Source organism: Podarcis melisellensis (genome assembly GCF_964234715.1).
Source record: "Podarcis melisellensis genome assembly, chromosome: 17".
NCBI classification, from domain to species: Eukaryota; Metazoa; Chordata; class Lepidosauria; order Squamata; family Lacertidae; genus Podarcis; species Podarcis melisellensis.
This window is the reverse complement of record NC_138534.1, coordinates 681858-701590: the sequence shown is the minus strand read 5'-3', so window position 1 is coordinate 701590 and position 19733 is coordinate 681858. Positions and strand designations below refer to the sequence as shown.

The following is a 19733-nucleotide window of genomic DNA, read 5'->3' as shown; positions in this document are numbered from 1 at the left end:
TCTTTCTCTCCTGCTAATGTGAGAAGTTCTTGTCAAGAGTATTGTTTCAGCAGTGAGCACATCCGTGAAGCCGTGATTTTCAAAGGGCAAGATGGGTCTCTTTCAAGAAAGCAAGCTTCTGTCTTGCCTATGCTAATTAGAGTGTTGGCCTAAATTAAGGCCAAGTGGCCCTGTAAGGAGAACCACCTGTGTTTGATCTCTTCCCAGGGCTGTGGGTCATCCAGGGGCTGGCTGGATGAGTGAGCAGAAAGAAAGCATGCTGTTCATTTAGGGAAAGAATGTGAGAACTTCTGTTAGAGTTAACGCTTCTTTTTTCCTTTTCCTTTTCTGGGTATCCTCAGGGGGCTTTGGCTGAGAGGCAGCACGGTGGCATGGACCTGTCCAAGCTGGCTGGTGATGATAGACTGGTAAGCCTTTCCCTTTCCACTTAATCCCCAGTTCAGGTCTTCTGGGTCTTATAGAATAATGGGTGCTGGTGCAGGGACTCTCTGCTCTTGTCTCCTTTTAATGGTGAGGGAATAGGTGAGGTGCACAATATGAACATGGGGAAGTCTTCCACATAAAGCCCTCTGGAGTGGGGGCTTCCTTCTAGGCAGTCGAGCTGTACGGTGCACCGACTCTCCGCTGTGAGCCCATGGTGGTCTGGGTAGAGTAGGCTGATTCAGGGGTGAGGGAAAGGAGACAGGGGTAAGTGGCCTGTGGGGTCCTTCTGAATCTGATTCCAGCCGAGATATATTCCGTCTTGTGACCTTGCTTAACTTGGCAGAGTCCCCCACGAGGATTAGTGGCTGCTTACAGCGGGGAGAGTGACAGTGAGGAGGAGCAGGAGAAGGCTGCTGACCGGGAAGAGAAACTGACAGATTGGCACAAGCTGGCTTGCTTGCTTTGTCGGAGGCAGTTTCCCAGCAAGGAGGCACTTATTCGTCACCAGCAGCTCTCAGGATTACACAAGGTATATAGCTGACAGAAAAAGAATTGGAGATCTGATTTCAACCAAACTATGGGGAACTCTGTTAAGTTCTATAACAAGGGTGTCTCTGGATCTTAGATTAATAATAATAATAATTTATTATTTGTACCCCGCCCATCTGGTTGGGTTTCCCCAGCCACTCTGGGCGGCTTCCAACAAAGATAAAAGATACACTGAAATGTCACATATTAAAAACTTCCCTGAACAGGGCTGCCTTCAGATGTCTTCTGAATGTCAGGTAGATGTTTATCGCTTTGACATCTGATGGGAGAGCGTTCCACAGGGCGGGCGCCACTACCGAGAAGGCCCTCTGCCTGGTTCCCTGTAACTTGGCCTCTCGCAGTGAGGGAACCGCCAGAAGGCCCTCGGAGCTGGACCTCAGTGTCCGGGCAGAACGATGGGGGAGGAGACGCTCCTTCAGATATACTGGACCGAGGCCGTTTAGGGCTTTAAAGGTCAGCACCAACACTTTGAATTGTGCTCGGAAACGTACTGGGAGCCAATGTAGGTCTTTCAAGACCGGTGTTATATGGTCTCGGCGGCCGCCCCCAGTCACCAGTCTAGCTGCTGCATTCTGGATTAGTTGTAGTTTCCGGGTCACCTTCAAAGGTAGCCCCACGTAGAGCGCATTGCAGTAGTCCAAGCAGGAGATAACCAGAGCATGTACCACTCTGGCGAGACAGTCTGCAGGCAGATAGGGTCTCAGCCTACGTACCAGATGGAGCTGGTACACAGCTGCCCTGGATACAGATTTGACCTGTGCCTCCATGGACAGCTGTGAGTCCAAAATGACTCCCAGGCTGCGCACCTGGTCCTTCAGGGGCACAGTTACCCCATTCAGGACCAGGGAGTCCTCCACACCTGCCCGCCTCCTGTCCCCCAAAAACAGTACTTCTGTCTTGTCAGAATTCAACCTCAATCTGTTAGCTGCCATCCATCCTCCAACCGCTTCCAGACACTCACACAGGACCTTCACCGCCTTCACTGGTTCTGATTTAAAAGAAAGGTAGAGCTGGGTATCATCTGACTTATACAACAAAAAATAAGCTTTAGAACTTACTGGACTCCAGTTTGCTTGTTTATGAAAGGACTATCTAAGGCATTAGCTGCTGGAGATGGAACAGAGATAATGCTGCCCTAAACATAAGGTAAAGGTAAAGGTACCCCTGCCCGTACGGGCCAGTCTTGACAGACTCTGGGGTTGTGCACCCATCTCACTTAAGAGGCCAGGGGCCAGCGCTGTCCGAAGACACTTCCGGGTCACGTGGCCAGCGTGACATCGCTACTCTGGCGAGCCAGAGCCGCACACGGAAACGCCGTTTACCTTCCCGCCAGTAAGCGGTCCCTATTTATCTACTTGCACCTGGAGGTGCTTTCGAACTGCTAGGTTGGCAGACGCTGGGACCGAGCAGCGGGAGCGCACCCCGCCGCAGGGATTCGAACCACCGACCTTTCGATCGGCAAGTCCTAGGTGCTGAGGCTTTAACCCACAGCGCCACCTGCCCTAAACATACGTTTGTACAATGTCCTATATTGAACATATTTTGGCAGAAGGTGATACAGGTGAAACTTGAAAAATTAGAATATCGTGGAAAAGTTCATTTATTTCAGTAATTCAATTTAAAAGGTGAAACTAATATATGAGATAGACTCATGACATGCAAAGCGAGATATGTCAAGCCTTTATTTGTTATAATTGTGATGATCATGGCGTACAGTTGATGAAAACCCCAAATTAACAATCACAGAAAATTTGAATATTGTGAAAAGGTGCAGTAGCTATTCAATCCATAACACCTGCAATGGGTTCCTGAGCCTTTAAATGGTCTCTGTCTGGTTCAGTAGGAAGCACAATCATGGGGAAGGCTGCTGACCTGACAGTTGTGCAGAAAGCCATCATTGAGACCCTCCATAAGGAGGGAAAGCCTCAAAAGGTAATTGCAAAAGAAGTTGGATGTTCCCAAAGTGCTGTTATCGAAGCACATTAATGGAAAGTGCAGAAGGGAAAAGTGTGGAAGAAAAAGGTGCACAAGCAGCAGGGATGACCACAGCCTGGAGAAGATTGTCAGGAAAAGACCATTCAAATGTGTTGGGGATTTTCACAAGGAGTGGACTGAGGCTGGAGTTAGTGCATCAAGAGCCACCACACACAGACGGATCCTGGAGATGGGCTTCAAATGTCATATTCCTCTTGTCAAGCCGCTCCTGAACAGGAAACAACGTCAGAAGCGTCTTACCTGGGCTAAAGAAAAAAAGAACTGGACTGTTGCCCAGCGGTCCCAAGTCCTCTTTTCTGATGAGAGCAACTTTTGCATCTCATTTGGAAACCAAGGACCCAGAGTCTGGAGGAAGAATGGGGAGGCACACAATGCCAGATGCTTGAAGTCCAGTGTGAAGTTTCCAGAGTGTTGGTCCACTGTGCTTCATGAAGTCCAGGGTCAACGCAGCCATCTACCAGGAGATTTTGGAGCACTTCATGCTTCCTTCCGCAGACGAGCTTTATGGGGATGCTGACTTCATTTTCCAGCAGGACTTGACACCTGCCCACATTGCCAAAAGTACCAAAACCCATGGAATTACTGTGGTTGATTGGCCAGCAAACTCACCTGACCTGAACCCCATAGAGAATCTCTGGGGCATTGCCAAGAGAAAGATGAGAGACATGAGACCGAGCAATGCAGAAGAGCTGAAGGCTGCTATTGAAGCTTCCTGGTCTTCCATAACACCTCAGCAGTGCCACAGACTGATAGCATCCATGCCACGCCGCATTGAGGCAGTAATTGATGCAAAAGGGGCCCAAACCAAGTACTGAGTACATATGCATTCTTCTACTTCTCAGAGGTCCAATATTGCTCTATTTGCAATCCTTGTTTTGCTGATTTCATTTAATATTCTAATTTTCTAAGATTGTTAATTTGGGGATTTCATCAGCTGTATGCCATGATCATCACAATTATAACAAATAAAGGCTTGACATATCTCGCTTTGCATGTCATGAGTTTATCTCATATGTTAGTTTCACCTTTTAAGTTGAATTACTGAAATAAATGAACTTTTCCACGATATTCTAATTTTTCAAGTTTCACCAGTCAACATGCTATACAGAGCAATCATAAATCCTTTTCAATTATATACCCAATACATGGAATCTAACAAAGGGACAATATGAATGGACTCGCCATGCCCCCCAAAAGTCTGGTGTTGATGAACTGGAAAAATGAAAATGCAGCTCCCTTTAATGATTGGATTGAAGAAATGGATAAACTCGCAACACATGAACAAGTTGTGTACAAATGTAAACTTGCCATGGACAAATTCAATGTTATTTGGAATTCATTTTTATTAGGGATTCGGCTACATTAGTAGAGAAACTATGCATTGAATGCACTTTAAATATGCAACACCAGATGGTGCCAGAGCCAGAATTGTTTAAAAACTGGATTTCTCATTGGATTTTTTTTTCTTTTGTCAAAATGGTCTAATTTCTGCCTTATTTATAGCACTTCTTTCCTGTGTTTAGATCCACCGTAAAGGTCTTAGTTAACTACAAGAACAATTTCCCCCCTTTTATGTAATGTATACAATATATTTTTTCTGTTTTGTTTTCTACATGGACACTATTTCTTGTTTCTTCTTTTTTGTGTCTTACTCGTGCTCTTGTAATTTTTATTTTTCAATAAAAAATATAAAATAAAAAGTTATGTAGCTGACAGAGGCACCAGCTTGCAAAGGTGATTGGGGTGGGGGACCAATATTGAGAACGTGTCAGGAGGAGCCGGAGGTGGAGCCAAACACAGTGGCCGCACGGCTCAATGGCTCCGCCGCCGCCACCGGCAGAGGCTGCTCAATCCTCCTCCTCCTCTCCTGTAGGAGTAGGAGAAGGAGCCGGCTGCTGGAGGCAGGCTGCACTTGGCTCCATTCTTTGGCCCAATGCTTTTGGGGTATGGGGAGCAGTCCCTACCCCAAAAATATAAGTGGCTCCAAAAGGGCTCGGCCCCTAGGAGCCAGCACTCCAGTAGCTGAAGTGTCTTGGTTGCTTTTGATACCATCAACTCTAGCATCCTCCTGGGACTGCTTGGCAGATCAGAGATTTGGAGGCGTTACTTTGAGGTGCTGTCTACAAATTAAACTAAATATGCAAACTAAATATGACATAATAGGCATCACTGAAACCTGATGGGATAAGTCCCACGATTGGAATGTAATAATGGAGGGATACAATCTATATCAGAGAAACAGACCAGACAATAAAGGAGGAGGAGTGGCGTTATATGTCAGGGATGTGTATACCTGTGAAGAGATCCAAGATTTAGAACCTCAAAGCCAAAGTGAGAGCATTTGGGTCAAAATTAAGGGAGAGAAGAATAACATGGACCTCATTGTGGGAGTTTACTATAGATCCCCAAGCCAAACGGAGGACATAGATAATGCCTTCCTGGAACAGATGGCCAAGCATGCAAAAAGAAGGGAGATAGTAGTAATGGGGGACTTCAATTACCCGGATATTTGTTGGATGTCAAACTCAGCCAAGAGCATAAGATCAAACAGATTCCTCACTGGCCTTGCAGACAACTTCATTGTCCAGAAAGTGGGAGAAGCAACAAGAGGAACAGCCATTTTAGATCTGGTCCTAACCAATGTTGATGACCTGGTTAGTGGGGTAGAAGTGGAAGGACCATCATGCTCTTCTGAAGTTTCCTATACAACGGAAAGGAGCAGCCAAGCATACTAGGACTCAATTTCTTGACTTTAAGAAAGCCGACTTCATAAAACTTAGGGAAGTGCTGGGTGAGATCCCATGGACAGTAATACTAAAAGGAAAGGGAGTTCATGATGGCTGGGAGTTTGTTAAGAGGGAGATAGTAAAAGCACAACTTCAGGCAATACCAATGAAACGGAAACATGGAAGGTGCCTAAAGAAGCCAGGGTGGCTATCTAAAGAACTTTTAACTGAGTTAAGATTAAAAAAGGATGTGTACAAAAAATGGAAAAGGAGGGAAACCACCAAAGAGGAATTCAAACAAATAGCCAGCATGTGTAGACACAAAGTCAGAAAAGCTAAAGCACAGAATGAACTCAGGCTTGCTAGAGAGGTTAAAAGCAACAAAAAAGGCTTTTATGGGTATTTTCGTAGCAAAAGGAAGAACAAAGAAACAGTGGAGTGATTCAGAGGAGAAGATGGTGAAATGCAAACAGGGGACACAGAAAGGGCTGAACTCCTCAATGCCTTCTTTGCCTCAGTCTTCTCCGATAAAGAAAACAATGCCCGACCTGAAGAATTTGGAGCAAATGATTCAGCAGAGGAAACAGCCCAGAATAACTAAGGAGATAGTACAAGAATGTATTCAAGTCTCCAGGGCCAGATGAACTTCATCCAAGAGTATTAAAAGAACTGGCAGATGTGATCTCAGAACCACTGGCAGTCATTTTGGAGAATTCCTGGAGAACAGGCGAAGTCCCGGCAGACTGGAGGAGGGCAAATGTTGTCCCTATTTTCAAAAAGGGGGAAAGAGAGGACCCAAATAATTACCACCCAGTCAGTCTGACATCAATACCAGGGAAGATTCTGGAGCAGATCATTAAGCAAACAGTCTGTGAGCACCTAGAAAGGAATGCTGTGATCACCAATAGTCAGCATGGATTTCTGAAAAATAAGTCATGTCAGACAAACCTGATCTCGTTTTTTGACAGAATTACAACCCTGGTAGATGAAGGGAACGCAGTGGATGTAGCCTACCTTGTTTTCAGCAAGGCATTTGACAAGGTGCCCCATGATATTCTTGTAAAGAAGCTGGTAAAATGCGGTCTTGACTATGCTACCACTCAGTGGATTTGTAACTGGCTGACTGACCGAACCCAAAGGGTGCTCATCAATGGTTCCTCTTCATCCTGGAGAAGAGTGACTAGGGGGTGCCACAGGGTTCTGTCTTGGGCCCGGTATTATTCAACATCTTTATCAACGACTTGGATGATGGACTCAAGGGCATCCTGATCAAATTTGCAGATGACACCAAACTGGGAGGGGTGGCTAACACCCCAGAGGACAGGATCACACTTCAAAATGACCTTGACAGATTAGAGAACTGGGCCAAAACAAACAAGATGAATTTTAACAGGGAGAAATGTAAAGTATTGCACTTGGGCAAAACAAATGAGAGGCACAAATACAAGATGGGTGACACCTGGCTTGAGAGCAGTACATGTGAAAAGGATCTAGGAGTCTTGGTTGACCACAAACTTGACATGAGCCAACAGTGTGACGCGGCAGCTAAAAAAGCCAATGCAGTTCTGGGCTGCATCAATAGGAGTATAGCATCTAGATCAAGGGAAGTAATAGTGCCACTGTATTCTGCTCTGGTCAGACCTCACCTGGAGTACTGTGTCCAGTTCTGGGCACCACAGTTCAAGAAGGACACTGACAAACTGGAACATGTCCAGAGGAGGGCAACCAAAATGGTCAAAGGCCTGGAAACGATGCTTTATGAGGAACGGCTAAGGGAGCTGGGCATGTTTAGCCTGGAGAAGAGGAGGTTAAGGGGTGATATGATAGCCATGTTCAAATATATAAAAGGATGTCACATAGAGGAGGGAGAAAGGTTGTTTTCTGCTGCTCCAGAGAAGCGGACACGGAGCAATGGATCCAAACTACAAGAAAGAAGATTCCACCTAAACATTAGGAAGAACTTCCTGACAGTAAGAGCTGTTTGACAGTGGAATTTGATGCCCAGGAGTGTGGTGGAATCTCCTTCTTTGGAGGTCTTTAAGTAGAGGCTTTACAACCATATGTCAGGAGTGCTCTGATGGTGTTTCCTGCTTGGCAGGGGGTTGGACTCGATGGCCCTTGTGGTCTCTTCCAACTCTATGATTCTATGATTCTATTCTAATTATGTTGTTGCAGTACACCTTAGGCCTACATAGTTTTTGGTACAGGTAGCCCTGCTCAGGGAAGTTTTTAATATGTAACGCTGTACTGTTTTTAACACTTGATTGGGAGCCGCCCAGAGTGGCTGGGGAAACTCAGCCAGATGGGCGGGGTATAAATAAATTATTATTATTATTATTGTTATTATTATTATTATTATTATTATTATTATCATCATCATCATCATCACCACCACCATCATCATCATCTTGAAATTTACCATGTGCTGCTTTAGCTATTTTCTTTTGGAAGTGATATTTGGTTGTTGTTTTTTGGTGATGTAAGGAGTCTTTTGGCCTGGGGGCCACATTCTCTTCTGTGCAACCTTCTGAGGGCCATATGCCAGTGATGAGCAGGGCCAGAGGCAAAACGTGAGTGGAGCACTGGATGTCAATTTGACCTTTTTATAGTAGTCTACTTTTAAACATCCCATCCTCCATCCAGGGAACAAGAGGCATTGTCCCAGCCAAAAACACTCCAGGGCAAAGGGAAGTTGCTGAGGGATGAGGCAGAGGAGGAAGTTTCTTTGAACATAGTCCCAAGGGCCTGTAGGGCCATGTTTGGCCTCCAGAGTTGAGGTTCCCAACCCCTGCCTTAGAACTGAAACACAAAGGTAGATTATTAATATGTTTATATAGAAATAAAGCATAGGTGCTGAAAACTGAAGTGGGAATCTTCAGGTGCCCACCTTAACCTTGTCTCTATTTTTATATTCTCCCCTGTGCAGCAAAATCTGGAGATTCATCGGAGGGCACACTTGTCAGAACAGGAGCTTGAGGCACTTGAGAAAAACGACATCGAGGTAGGTATGGGAGTAGAGAGTGGCCCCAGGAGGGTGAGGGTTACCTGGCCAGTGCCTTATTGCTGTCTCTTCATGACCACCAGCAGATGAAATATCGAGATCGTGCAGCTGAACGAAGGGAAAAGTATGGTGTTCCTGAGCCACCAGAACCCAAGAAAAGGAAGTATTCAGCTGTGACACCAGCCACTGTGTAAGTCCCACCATGCCCCTGTGGTTCTCCCTAAGTGTACTAAGGGTGAGATAAGAGATCCCTTCTAGAGCAGTCTGCTTTGGTAATGGTGAGAGGCATTTCTATCCCATAGTGACACATCCTTAGTGTCCTCTGTGCAACATGCTATTTCCTTTTTGCTCAGTTGGCAAAGTTAGAGGGCAGGGCATCTGAATATGTCCCTCTCTTCTCCCACCTTCGTTTACAACAGGGATTTTGAACAACCAACGCGGGATGGACTTGGCAGTGACAACATAGGCAGTCGCATGCTACAAGCCATGGGCTGGAAAGAGGGCAGTGGTTTGGGTCGCAAGAAACAGGGGATCGTTGCCCCTATTGAGGTACCAAAATACCTTGCTCAAGTTACTGTGGATAAAGCAAAGTGTATAGTGCTCGTATTTTTGAGGAGCATTTAGTCTTCCTGTTGCTTCCCCATTTTTGCAAAAACAACCTAAAATAAGGGAGGTAGGGAGGAAGTAGTTGGGCTTTCTTGCTTGGTGTGAGTTTTGCAGGCATAGCTTTCTTGTCCCTGCCATCACCATTGCCCCCACTTCAGAAAAGGTCACCTCAGCACATGGGAAATTAGGACAATTGAGAAAGAGGCCCTTTGGCAGTGTTGAGGAGAACTTGCACCAGAAGGAAGTACAAAGTGGTGGTATTTAGTCTGTTGTAGGCAAGGAGGGACCTCAGGGGGGTGTCCTAACATTCTGGGTGAAATGTGGTTTGGGACAAAAGCTGTTCCTCTAAAAATGTCTGATGCACATTCTTTTTTCTTTTCTACATAGGCTCAAACACGAGTGCGTGGCTCTGGCTTAGGGGCCCGTGGCAGCTCTTACGGGGCGGTAGCATCAGAGTCCTATCGTGAAGCATTGCACAAGACGATGCTGACTCGTTTCAATGAGTCAGAATGAGCTCTTCAAGGAGCACCCACCTGTACAGTATTTTGCTGCTGACTGTCTCCCTTCACCCGTCCCTCACTTTCACAAAATTTTCCTTTTGGTTGACTTTTTTTTTTAATTAAATGTTGAAATGGGCAATAGGTTTTTGGTTTTTTTAACATAGCTGAGGCCTGTGGAAGAAGTGGTGCAATCTTGGCCCTTGTTCAGTTATGAAGCACTTATGGGAACATCTACATATAACAATGTTTTAGAAATACATTAATTTACTATACCATAGTAACCTGTTGAGCTACAAGCTCTGCACATAACTCTGCTGGGGCAGCCATTGTTGAATCCAACTGAAGCCCATGCCATGATTACTGGTCCAGCAAAAACCAACCAACAGAGAAGACCTCTGTATCAACCACAAGGACAGCCTTTTCCTTCTAGAGTGTTCGGTGTAGCCCTTCCACAAGCTCTACATAATGAGGTTCTGAAAGAAAAGTGAAATCTATTAAAAGAGTCTGTTTCTAGCCATGGTGCAGTGATGCATGCATACCTATACAGAGCAAGCCCCTGCTATATCTTGCTCTTGTATCCTTCTCGCCCCTCATACATAAATTCCCTCTTACCAGACAAGCCATCATTCTCCTGCAGCCTACCTCCATCAGGTTGGATGTAGCCATGTCTGATAAGGAAATCCAGAGCCACCATTGCACAGTTGGGCTTGAAATCTGGAGATCCAATGGCCTCTTTCACCTGCAGAAGAGGAATACAGTGGTACCTCAGGATACATATGCTTCAGGTTACAGACTCCGCTAACCCAGAAATAGTACCTCGGGTTAAGAACTTTGCTTCAGAATGTTAACAGAAATCATGCTTTGGGGGCGCGGCAGCAGTGGGAGGCCCCATTAGGTAAAGTGGTGCTTCAGGTTAAGAACTGTTTCAGGTTAAGAATGGACCTCCGGAACAAATTAAGTACTTAACCCGAGGTACCACTGTACAGTTCACATATCTCTCTCACTAGGAGGTGGCGTGCTAATTGCAATGACCTTACTTTGTGTTCACCCTATACAGGGTAAGGTAAAGGGACCCCTGACCATTAGGTCCAGTCGTGGCCGACTGGGGTTGCAGCGCTCATCTCGCTTTATTGGCCAAGGGAGCCGGCATAGTTTCCAGGTCATGTGGCCAGCATGACTAAGCCACTTCTGGCGAACCAGAGCAGCGCACGGAAACGCCATTTACCTTCCCACCGGAGCGTACCTATTTATCTACTTGCCCTTTTGATGTGCTTTCGAACTGCTAGGTGGGCAGGAGCAGGGACCGAGCAATGGGAGCTCACCCCGTCGCAGGGAGTCGAACTGCCGACCTTCTGATCGGCAACTCCTAGGCTCTGTGGTTTAACCCACCTATACAGGGTAGCTGTGTCTTATTAAGAATGTGAACTTGGTTAGGAAGCACAAAGTCCACTGGTGGATAATTGTTTCTAGTCAAACAAAATTCTAGGCTATGTGAATTTAGGAGGAGGAAGAGACCCAAATTCAGAAGTCAACCAGCAGCCTATGGAATTATTGCAGTTTATACATAATTACCACACTGCTTCTCAGATTATTATTACACTACCTCGAAAATTCTTTTATCAAATTACCAACCATCCCTCTCTGGACTATTTCTTATACAGGCACAGGAATTTATAACCCTAACCAACAATTAGAGCTTTTGGCAGGTGGTTTTATGAAAGCGAGTAACTTTGAGGAAGTCATGTTAGTGGGAGGCCTTAACCCATTGTTCTAATTTACAGTGTAATTCTCTGCTTTGCAAAAAGAGTCATTTTTTGCCCTAAGTCAAGTTACACCTACCAACCTTCTCAAGTGGCCAGAGGTAGAACTGCTGCACCTCTCCGTCTCCCACCTGGGGCACAAAACCTTCAGGCAACTTCAGGTCAAATACAAACTGGCATTCAGCATAGATGCCTCCCTGTGCACCCTCATAGGTGTAGCTGGGGTGGGAGAAGGCAGGGGAAAGAGTTCAGCAGTATTTATGACTGTGGAGACAAGTTGCATTAGGTTCTTATTTGGTTGGGGAGGGAGGTAAACTTCGATCTGAATTACTGAGAATCTGCCTTTTCCAGAATAGCTACAGTGATTCTGGTGTTTGACTCTCTGCTTCATCGATTCCTACTGATGTTTGGAAAAGCTGATAGAGAGGGAGAGAAATGAAGGCAATCTACTTTCTATACTTGAGGCACATTAGAAATATACCTAAGCTATGGTAGATATTTTCATGATTAAGCTCAGTTAGGATTAGTTTGTAAGAAGCAAAAGGAGGCAAATCATGAATGGGCAAGGCAGCTGGTGGGTTCCTTCTAATTCCTCTCTGTGCTCCGGTGCTGCTGGGGGAGAGGGAGAGAGAGGGGAAGGGAGAGGGGGGGCGGGAGGGAGGGGGAGAGAGAGAGAGATGGCTGGCTTGGGTGGGGGGAAACCTTTGCCTTTCTTTCCTCCCTCCCGTTAAATCCCTCTCCTGCATTCTTAGCCAGCTGCTTCTCTGCACACCCCTCTCATGTCCCTTCTTTGTTTTTCCTTCGCTCCCCACTTAAAATGTGGTTACAAAGCATAGATCCACATGGATCCTCAGGATCTTTGCATAGGGTCACCCCAAATTCACCATCAGATCACATAGCATGTCCATGGCTACAGCCTGCCCCCCCCAATCACGCACCCACTGTTGCCTGGGGCTGCAATGGTGCAAAAATGTGGTTACAAAGCATGGATCTACAGGGATTCTCAGGATCTTTGCATTGGGTCACCCCAAATTCACCATCAGATCACATAGCATGTCCATAGCTACAGCCTGCACCAGAAAAATCACGCACCCACTGTTGCCTGGGGCTGCAATGGTGCAAAAATGTGGTTACAAAGCATGGATCTATAGGGATTCTCAGGATCTTTGCATTGGGTCACCCCAAATTCACCATCAGATCACATGTCTGTGGCCACAGCATGAAGCACAAAAATGATACACCCACTGTTTCATTCAGAATGTTTTTTCCCTTGTTTTCCTCCTCTAAAAACGATGTGCGTGTTATGGTCAGGTGTGTGTTATAGAGCGAAAAATACGGTAGCTGGAATTCTCAAATACAAGCTTGAAGTGTCTGTGCTCATACAACAAATTTGCAGAGGCACAGAATACAAACAGCCTTTTTTATACAGGCCCTTGCTTTTAAATATTAATTTTCCCCTTACCTACACAACTGCATTTTCCTGAACTTGAGGTAGCTTTTTAATATTACCTGATAGTTCCGGCAGCTTTGGCAAGTGCAGTGAGAGAAGCGGGGATGCAAGCTTCTTCCTGGCTTTCCTTCACCAGCGTCTCTCTGACACCCAACCCTGATGCAATGCCCCCAGCAGCCTAAGGCGAGCGAAATGAGGGATTAATATTGAGCTACTATGGTAAATGGGCACAAAGCAGCTCTGCTCCCCCCGAATTGGCCCTAGTACCTGGTAAGCTTACTACCCATTTAGTGGATGATGATCCCCAATTGTCTTGTTATCTTGTGCCTCAATTTGCAGAGTGGGGAGAAGGAGTTCACCTTTAATGCTGGGCACCAAGCCGCCTGGTGAAATGGCTCATGCTGAAATACTCATTCACTTACCAGACAGGTGCATGTTTTGTGCATTCAGCCTTTTAGCTCACTATTCCCTGTGGCTGTTATGTGACCAGCCCCATAGAAGAACACTTGATTATTGAGAGCTGCTCCCAACTCTCACATCAAAGAGGCAGACCTATTGCCTTTTCCATCTCATCTCTTACCATGTTGTCCAGCAAGCCAGGATAAGTCAGTTTGCTCAGCGCCCTCCTGGCCAACCACATGAACATCTGCCCATTGCGCCAAGTGTAGCCGTTCAGGTGGGTGCCATAGCGCTTCACTCCAAACAATGCTGGGTGCAAAAGAGGAACAAAAGTAACTTGTCCAGGTTAATCATTTCCAGATGCAACCCCAAAAAGAGTACAGGAGAGGGCCGACCTTCCCCCTACCACCGCCCAAACACTTGGCGTATTATGTAGGCCAGGCTTCCTCAACCTCGGCCCTCCAAATATTTGAGACTACAATTCCCATCATCCCTGACCACTGGTCCTGCTAGCTAGGGATCATGGGAGTTGTAGGCCAGAAACACCTGGAGGGCCAAGGTTGAGGAAGTCTGATGTAGGCTGAGATAATTAACACTGCTTAGAGAATAGGAGTTTCTTCCGTAGAATGACAGGAAAGCCGTATTGGAGGGGCACCAGGAACACAGCCAGAGTTGCAAGTGAAAAGGAAATGCATGGTGAGAAGATTGAATATGCACTTACTTTGCACTTTTGCTGTGCAATATTCTTTAGCTTCTCTTGTAGTCATTCTATAGAGGAAGTCACTATCAACATCTCATTTCCAAAATTCCCAGCTTATATTAAGATTCCTGACAAGGCATCACAGGCCTGGAACAGCTGCTAAATGAAGCTACACAGAAAAAGCACTGGATCAAAACTAAACCTCAACTGCCCACAAAAGCCCCACAGATCTCCTGAAGTGCTGCAATTCTGGAGTTATCATTTTATTGAAATGATGTGTGAATTTCAAGCCTTTCCCCATAAGGAAACCTGTGGAGTTTCAGAGGGTGGACGGGGCATAAAAAGAACTGAAGAGAGTAACCAGTGCACTCTCATTCTGTAAAAATAGAGGGAACTGGGAACAACAAATTTCAAGGGAAAGCCTCCCTGTGATATGTGTTTCCAGGTGCTCAACCCCTAAGGCCAGATGACTAGGAAGAACAAAGCAAGATGAACGCAGAACAGTTTGCAAGCAGTAAGCAGACAACGCAGTCCTGGCTGGAGATAAAAAGCAGGCAGTTCTGAAAAGGAATGAAGCAATCAGGCTTTAGTACCTTAAGAATCTGTCTTGGGTTGTAAAGTATTATCCCTTTTTATAGATGGGGAACTGAGTCTGTGACAATGTCTGAGACCACCTAGTGCACAGTTGACCAAGTCAGGATTGGAACAGAAGCCTCCCACTTCACATAGAATGCTGTCTCATTTTCAAGGACAAACATTATTATTGGGGTGATATCCAACCACCCAGCCACATGGGTGGGGTATAAATAATAATTATTATTCTTAAATCATACCCAGAGTAGACCCACTAAAATCAATGGACTTGCATTCATGTTTCATTCACTGCATATAGTCCTTTATAGAGCACGGAAGCTAGATTTCTCCAGCAGAGTAAAAAAGGAGATATTTGAACAAATCTGCACTTGAGCTCTTAGCTGTGCTCCTAACTGTTACCATGGATGGGTTTGGACAAATGCTTCTAGGAGGTCTCTCTTAATTACTTCTGCATGAATCATGTCTCATATCAATGGAATACAAAGCAAGGAAGTCAAAGGTTTTTCAGACTCACGAGTTGCAGAGCGCTCCATGCTGAAGAGAGGCGTGTCACAAAAATAGGGCATCACACTGTAGAGCTGCAACGAAAGCAAGTTTTGGTTCATGGACTGTTTCATTGGCCCAACCATTCCTTCCTCCCAGAGCTAGTATCCTGAATGGAAGCCCTGGGTCCCTCCCACTTGACCCTTACAGTATTTAAAGACACCCATGGGTGCCACATGGCCCTTCGCCTTCCTTGGGTGCCTGGTAATCTCACCTCCTCTCTCCACTCCTTCAGGCAAGGGAAGTCTTGCTGTGCTCTCATTTCCCTGAGTACTCCTTCCACAGCATCTGTTCTTTGCTCAGAGGATGCCAGCTTCTTGTTAAGTTCCACGCAAGCAGGCACACCATCACCCCAAGACACCAAGAAAACAGCTGGATACTGACAGAGATATTTGGCTACAGAGGGCAGCACGTGGCCCACCTGCTGTCCAGCAACCATAAATGGCAGGCACAAAGCCTTCAAAGAACCTGCAAGGGATGAAGCTGTCAATTTGTAATCATTTTGCCAAGTCCTAGTTCCTATGAGCAGGGCCATATTTAAGTATATAAAAAATATTTTAATTTTTATGCCTCTGCTGCTTTGCAGCATCTCTGATCAGCGTAAGCAATAACATGGACTCTTTTTAAAAAGTTTATTTTGATAGGGAAGCTACCAGCATGAGATTGACCAAACTACAGGAGGCAGTGAAAGACAAGAGTGCCTGGCGTGCTCCAGGGGGTCACAAAGAGTCGGACACAACTAAACAACAACAACATTTTGATAGGGAAAGGCATTTTGGACACGGGCAAATGCTTCTCAGCTTGGAATTGCTTTCTTACACATGTTTATACTCAAAAGAAGGTTTCATTGATTTCAGAAGCACCTACATGCAAGTAAGATTGCAGCCTGAATTTCATAGAAAAGCATGTATAGATAGCAATCGTAGACTGCAAGAGTTTATTTCTGTCAGGGTGATAAGACTATGGCAATATTCGAAGTGCTTGCCCTGCTCCCCAAACAACACTGCTGACATATAACATTATTTTTCTTGTTCTCTATTGCTTTTTGGGGCAGGCAATTTTCATCCTATTGTTGTTATATTTTAAAACTAAGGAGTGCCTATTTTCGGGTTTGTCAAGTGGAGTCCCGATGAACTAGACCTGGCCAGGAGCAGATATTGGTCATTTGGTGCCCCCACCAAAATGTGAGGGCAAAATTTGGTGCCCCCCCAAAAAAATATTATTGGCACAAGAATTCCTTTTTGTACAGTTGCTTTTTTATGGATCTTCTCAGTTGGCCGCTGTCTTAATTTTTGACCCCCTTCCTTACTGCAAAGGGCTGTGGGCAATTGGAAGAGCAGCGAGCTTGCTATGGAGCCTGAGAGAGGGGAGAGAGGGAGCTGGAATGAGAGGTCATAGAATCAGGGTCTGCGTGAAAGGTGGATCTACCTTTTCCCATAGAATCATGGGGTGGGAAGGGACGACCCGGCAAGGCAGGAATCTCAGCTCAAGCACCCTAATCGAGGGCCGGCCAAGCTCTGCCGAGAAGCTGCCAGGGAAGGGCCGCCCACCCCCCTGCGCCGGTTGTGGCTTCGAGCCCCGCCAGGGCAAAGGAGTCCTGCGTCGCAGGGGCTGGACTAGATGCCCCCGGGCCGCCCTACCTGCTCCGTGGAAAGAGTTCATCCTCCGCAGCAGCGCCGCGACCCGCGCCGACCAGCCAGCGGCCGCCATGGCTCCCCAAGCGCCGCCCCGCCCCGGGCCAGGCCAGGCCGCGCGCTCTCCTCCGCCGGCGCCGGGCGGCTCTCGCTTCGCCTTCGGCCCGGGCACCGGCGGGCTTCCCGGAATAAATGGGTCTGGAGGGGAGGGAGGGATCGCCTCGTTGGGAAGCTCCCCGTGTCCCTAGGAGGAAGGGCGGTATAGAAGCGGGATAAAAAAATGGAAAAACCAGTAAATGGAGGAAGAGATGGGGACACACTTGTGCTACGGAATCTTCCCTGCCCCAGAATGTCAATTTGGCACCTTTTCCTGTTGCTGTGCAGGATTCAAAAGCATACTCCCAAGTTTTCTTCATCCTAGCCAGGGCTTGACAGATTCCTCCAGAGTCCAGAACAATGGACAGGCAGCACACTTAACCAAAAAAAGAAAAAGGACTTTGTGCAACACTATAATAACCTGTAAAATAAAATGTAGAGGAGAACTAGCATTGTGTTTTAAAAATAGAATAAATAAGTCCACAGTCAGGAGGCTATCCCAGTGGGTTCTCCTGCAAGATGGGTGAAAAAGGCACTGAGGGGGTTGCTGAACTAAATGACCACTTGATCCTCTAAGCCTCCATGGATCAAAGGCCTCCTTCTCCAGACCAACACTGTTTCCCACAGTGGGAACCAGATGCCAAGGCGCTCCCCAGGAAGCCTTTGCATCCCGGAAGCTGCCCTTCCCTGCCCTTGGCTTCAGTACCTGCTATTCTGAGGTTTCCTGCCCCAAGGGATGGAGGCCCCAGACAGCAAATTCCCATGAACAGACCTATCAAATCAAAGAATCAGACCGAGTCAGGCTGAATTTAGGGAAACAAACTTTTATTACACTTTCAAATATTTTCACATTTTTTCTTCAATTTTTTTAAAGTGTCTGGCTTCTAAGATTTTTTTATCACAATGGCCAGTAGAAAAATAACCAAGCTCTTAGAAATGAAGGTGCGCTCATTGGCGCTTCCCACAAAAGTTGGGTTGGAGAGGTGATGGGAGGGACATTGTGGAGCAGCGTTGGAGCAGAGATGTCAGGGTTAGGAAGAAATGCTTTTATGGAGTGAGTGGTTCACAAAGACTTCGGTTTATTATGTGCAGAGTAACCGGGTTTTCATAGTGATGCAGACAAGGCCCTGCTTTGGAGCAAACTACCTACTGGAAAAGTAAGAACCAGTCCTTGGAAAATCCATATGGAGAACAATAATAAATAGGATTTCTTTCTCCCTTATCCCAGCGCCGTGTCCCACTACTGTCCCTTATTGATGATGTCCCTTAAATTTCCCGGGTTTCAAAGGAAGCAGCTCCTCTCCCTCCCTGCCAGCCAGGGAGGAGGGAGGCTCCAACTGTGTTGCTTGACTGCCCAGCCTGCCCCCCTCCGGCCTCCTCTCACCAGCCTCAGCCCCTGGGATCCCCTCCCAGTCGGGACTGGCGGGAGCCTCGGGCCCTTCCGCTGCCATCCTCCTTGTGACTGCCAAACTGAGCGTCTCTGCCTGGGGCCTCCCCTCTGCCCGTCGCCACCGCTCCTGCTCCCGCTAGGCCATACTGTGGCTGTGCCGCCGAAGGACCTGGATAAGATGGGCAGCCTGGCGAGGCCTATGAATTGCTGAGGAGCCTTGAGAGGAGAGCGAGGGCAACCATAGAGAAAGCAGTTCAGAGAGAGGAGGAGGCGGAGGTGCGGGCAGGTGTTCCAAGGGCTAACCATAGAGGGGGAAAGCGGAGGAAGGACCGCAAGTGCTTCTCCCATAGATTTGTAGTGGTAGACTAGCATAGATGGTCTGATCTGCGGGTTTACTTTCAGCACTATTTCCCCCCTTCCTCCCGCCCCGCCTGATGGAACTGAGAGCTACAGATGGAACACGAGAGAAAAGATACAGAACTGCAGCAGCATCTTCGTAGCTTGGACTTCGTTTTGCACGAAAAGTGGTTGCTGCTTGTAGTTATTTAATTGCAGTGTTTCATCAGCTGGTGTCTTTAGAAGCAACCTCTGGAAACGAAGGGCTAAAAACCGGCGCTGCTCTCCAAAATTATCTGGTCCCTTTTAAGTTCATATTTCAGTTGGTTGTATAAAATCCCTAATTTTGGCTGCTGATCCCTTATTTTCGAGGCTGCTGGTCCCTTATTTTCAAATCTGTAAGTTGACAGCTATGAGTCTGACTCTGGTGCCAGCTGCAAATTCACAAAATCAAAGCCAGTCTCCAGAGAAAGAGCAGAGCTTGAGCAGGAAGCAGGGAATCAGATTGAAAAATAAATTGAAAAGGACATTTAACCTCATATCAGGGGAAGCTATTGCCAACAATTATGTCCTATTAAGTCTGGTTTGCCCGGCTTGTGATTTCCAATCCAAATGTAGTCCCATCCCCCTTGGTAAACCTGCTTTTGCTGCCTGCCTGGGACTGCAAAAAACAAAGGGGTTGTCAAACAACTGGGAAGTCACAATACAGCTATTTCACAGTATCTGCTTTATGGGTCCAAAATCACAGGCCTGCATTAAGTTATGCCTCTTCTCTCATCACCCCCCCCCCTCACAAAAGGAGGGATTTCTTCATTCTGTCATGTTAACATGTACCATCTCGCCTGGAGAGGTGCCACCAACTTAGATATTATTATCTTTATGATTAAAGTGCTTCCACATGCTCCCAGCAGACCCGGCATGGAGGCAAATGGGGTGCGAAGCATGCCTCGTTACTCCTTACAAGCTGGCTAGAGTTGCCAAAGGAAAGAAAGGTGGCAGTGTCATATATTCAAAAAGCAGCAGGAGAGGCC

General features: G+C 46.6%; 2 protein-coding genes and 1 long non-coding RNA gene across 6 annotated transcripts in view; 1 reads left to right on the top strand and 2 right to left on the bottom strand.

The window, feature by feature from the left end:
* The window catches only part of RBM10 (RNA binding motif protein 10), a 66329-nt gene extending 56390 nt beyond the window's left edge, over positions 1-9939 (top strand). For 2 of the 4 annotated variants that reach the window (XM_081895183.1, XM_081895181.1), the window contains exons 19-24: positions 342-407; positions 767-952; positions 8620-8694; positions 8781-8884; positions 9114-9243; positions 9688-9939. In XM_081895183.1, the coding sequence (XP_081751309.1) occupies positions 342-407; positions 767-952; positions 8620-8694; positions 8781-8884; positions 9114-9243; positions 9688-9813 (687 nt within the window). In that variant the 3' untranslated portion in view covers positions 9814-9939. Of the gene's footprint in view, positions 1-341; positions 408-766; positions 953-8619; positions 8695-8777; positions 8885-9113; positions 9244-9687 lie in introns of all 4 variants that reach the window. The other 2 variants (XM_081895182.1, XM_081895180.1) reach the window with 1 other exon arrangement.
* LOC309360635 lies at positions 2002-8046 on the bottom strand. The gene is made up of 3 exons (XR_014164229.1): positions 7874-8046; positions 2470-5099; positions 2002-2102 (listed from the first exon to the last, which is right to left on the bottom strand). It is a non-coding gene; the product is annotated as an uncharacterized lncRNA (long non-coding RNA).
* On the bottom strand, positions 8070-17464 carry LOC309360616 (uncharacterized protein). Its single transcript, XM_081895282.1, has 10 exons — positions 17245-17464; positions 16887-17124; positions 15461-15714; positions 15218-15281; positions 13591-13718; positions 13070-13188; positions 11644-11779; positions 10443-10539; positions 10074-10273; positions 8070-8492 (listed from the first exon to the last, which is right to left on the bottom strand). The coding sequence occupies exons 1-9, from the start codon at positions 17275-17277 to the stop codon at positions 10227-10229; spliced, it is 1116 nt and encodes a 371-aa protein (XP_081751408.1). The 5' UTR covers positions 17278-17464; the 3' UTR covers positions 8070-8492; positions 10074-10226.
* Between the last annotated feature and the right edge of the window lie 2269 nt (positions 17465-19733).

Bases quoted from the DNA above. Each gene is read 5' to 3' on its own strand.
- LOC309360616 (XM_081895282.1), bottom strand. From the start codon at position 17,277: ATGCTTTTGAATCCTGCACAGCAACAGGAAAAG. The intron at 15,282-15,460 runs GTGAGATTACCA...CTTTCGTTGCAG, and splicing joins TGAAGGAGTGGAGAGAGGAG to CTCTACAGTGTGATGCCCTA. The intron at 10,274-10,442 runs GTAGGCTGCAGG...CTTTTCTTTCAG, and splicing joins CTACATCCAACCTGATGGAG to AACCTCATTATGTAGAGCTT.